This window comes from Plasmodium cynomolgi (genome assembly GCF_000321355.1).
Source record: "Plasmodium cynomolgi strain B DNA, scaffold: 0662, whole genome shotgun sequence".
Classification (NCBI taxonomy): domain Eukaryota; phylum Apicomplexa; class Aconoidasida; order Haemosporida; family Plasmodiidae; genus Plasmodium; species Plasmodium cynomolgi.
In genome coordinates this window covers 1-1,571 of record NW_004192993.1, presented here as the reverse complement: position 1 = coordinate 1,571, position 1,571 = coordinate 1, and the positions used below count along the sequence as shown (strand labels likewise).

The window sequence follows — 1,571 nt, the reverse complement described above, 5'->3', positions numbered from 1 at the left end:
TAACAAGGTTGAGGATTCAGAGTTCCAATTAATATAAGTACAGCTATTTATGGATATTTGGTTTAATTATAAAATAATGGTTTCAATCGTTAATTTAAATTTAAAATATATCATGCCGTTGTTGCACATATTTTATATACTCACTAATTCGCATGGATGTATATACACTATTTTTGTGTATTCCTCCATTAGTATTATTCTGACATACTATAGGAAATGCTGTATGGTTTCCTATTCGATTTATTTTCTGTATTTTCATATTCCTTTGATAATTCATTAATGTATCTTTTTTTCTTCATTAATTTTGGGTTCATCCATGATGCTAAGGGGGTATACTAATATCAGGAAAAATATATGACATGTTAAATTATACAATTTTCATAACATATAAATATTTTTACTATAGGTACGCCATAAATTTCAAAACAGTATTATCACTTTTGTACAAAAAATTTACCCACCTTATACGTAATAAATGAAAAGAATGATATTACTGACATTACAGAAACTGGAATTGAAATGGTAGCAGCTAGTGGAGATCCTTGGAAAGATGGTAAATCTTCTATTTTATCGCACTTTTTTATTAATTTAAGATGATTATTAAATAAATTTCGAAAATTTTGTAACTCATTACAAAATCTATTGTTGCCATTCCCCTTACATGTGCTCCCGTGTTTCTTATATTCTTGGGCACATATTTCACCTTTTACACAACGATTCTGATCTTCAGTTGAAGATTGTTTTTCAAAATTATAAAAGTTGTCATACAATTCATCTAATTTATTAAGGTAATTATATTTAGGGTCGTCAATAGATTCCGTATACTCTATGCAATCTTCGAAATTGCCAAGTCCTTTAAAAAAGTCTAGCAATATCTTATAATATTTAATTTTATAAGTTGATTTCAACTTGCCATAGAACCAGTAATTGGTATATTCACAAAATCCAGGTAATGTATTACTTTTGGGACCATATCTAATATCTGATATATGGCTTAAAGCATTGGCACAACCTTTATTAAAAGAGCCATCTTCTTCATCTAAATAGCCATTTAAATTGCTTTCAATATATCCTTCACACTGAGATACTTCAACACCTTTTTGGGAGTTCTCGCGCACTTTATTAATTATAGTTTTATATTCAAAAAAATCTTTTACATGACTGAACTAAAATAAGAAGAAATATATTTTTATACAACATAGTAAAAAAATATTCTTAAATTATAATGTTACTATATATGTTGAACAATGAAATATGTAATGAAGTATTGTATATAATTATAAAAGCATAAAATGCATAGATACAATTTTGCCTTCCATGAATAAATGTAATGTACTTTTAAAATAGTGAATTGAAAATAAAACAATTTGTTTCTTTATATATAATGTATTAGAAACATTATTAAATTGTAAAATGTTGTTACATAATTACATCATTAGTATATAATTAGTGCATATGCATATTTGTTGTCTCTACTGCTTTCTAATTTATGTTCATTATTACTATATAAGTAGTCCTACATATTTTCTACTAAATAAAATTTATTATAGAGCACATATTAATGAAAAAAC

The 1,571-nt window shown here is 25.7% G+C and overlaps 1 protein-coding gene across 1 annotated transcript; it reads right to left on the bottom strand.

Annotated features, from left to right (window-relative positions):
• Positions 1 to 434: 434 nt before the first annotated feature.
• On the bottom strand, positions 435 to 1,161 carry PCYB_005080 (hypothetical protein; the record flags this gene model as incomplete). Its single annotated transcript, XM_004227929.1, has 1 exon — positions 435 to 1,161. A coding segment is annotated over one exon (726 nt), but the record flags the coding sequence as incomplete, so codon positions are not given.
• Positions 1,162 to 1,571: the final 410 nt, after the last annotated feature.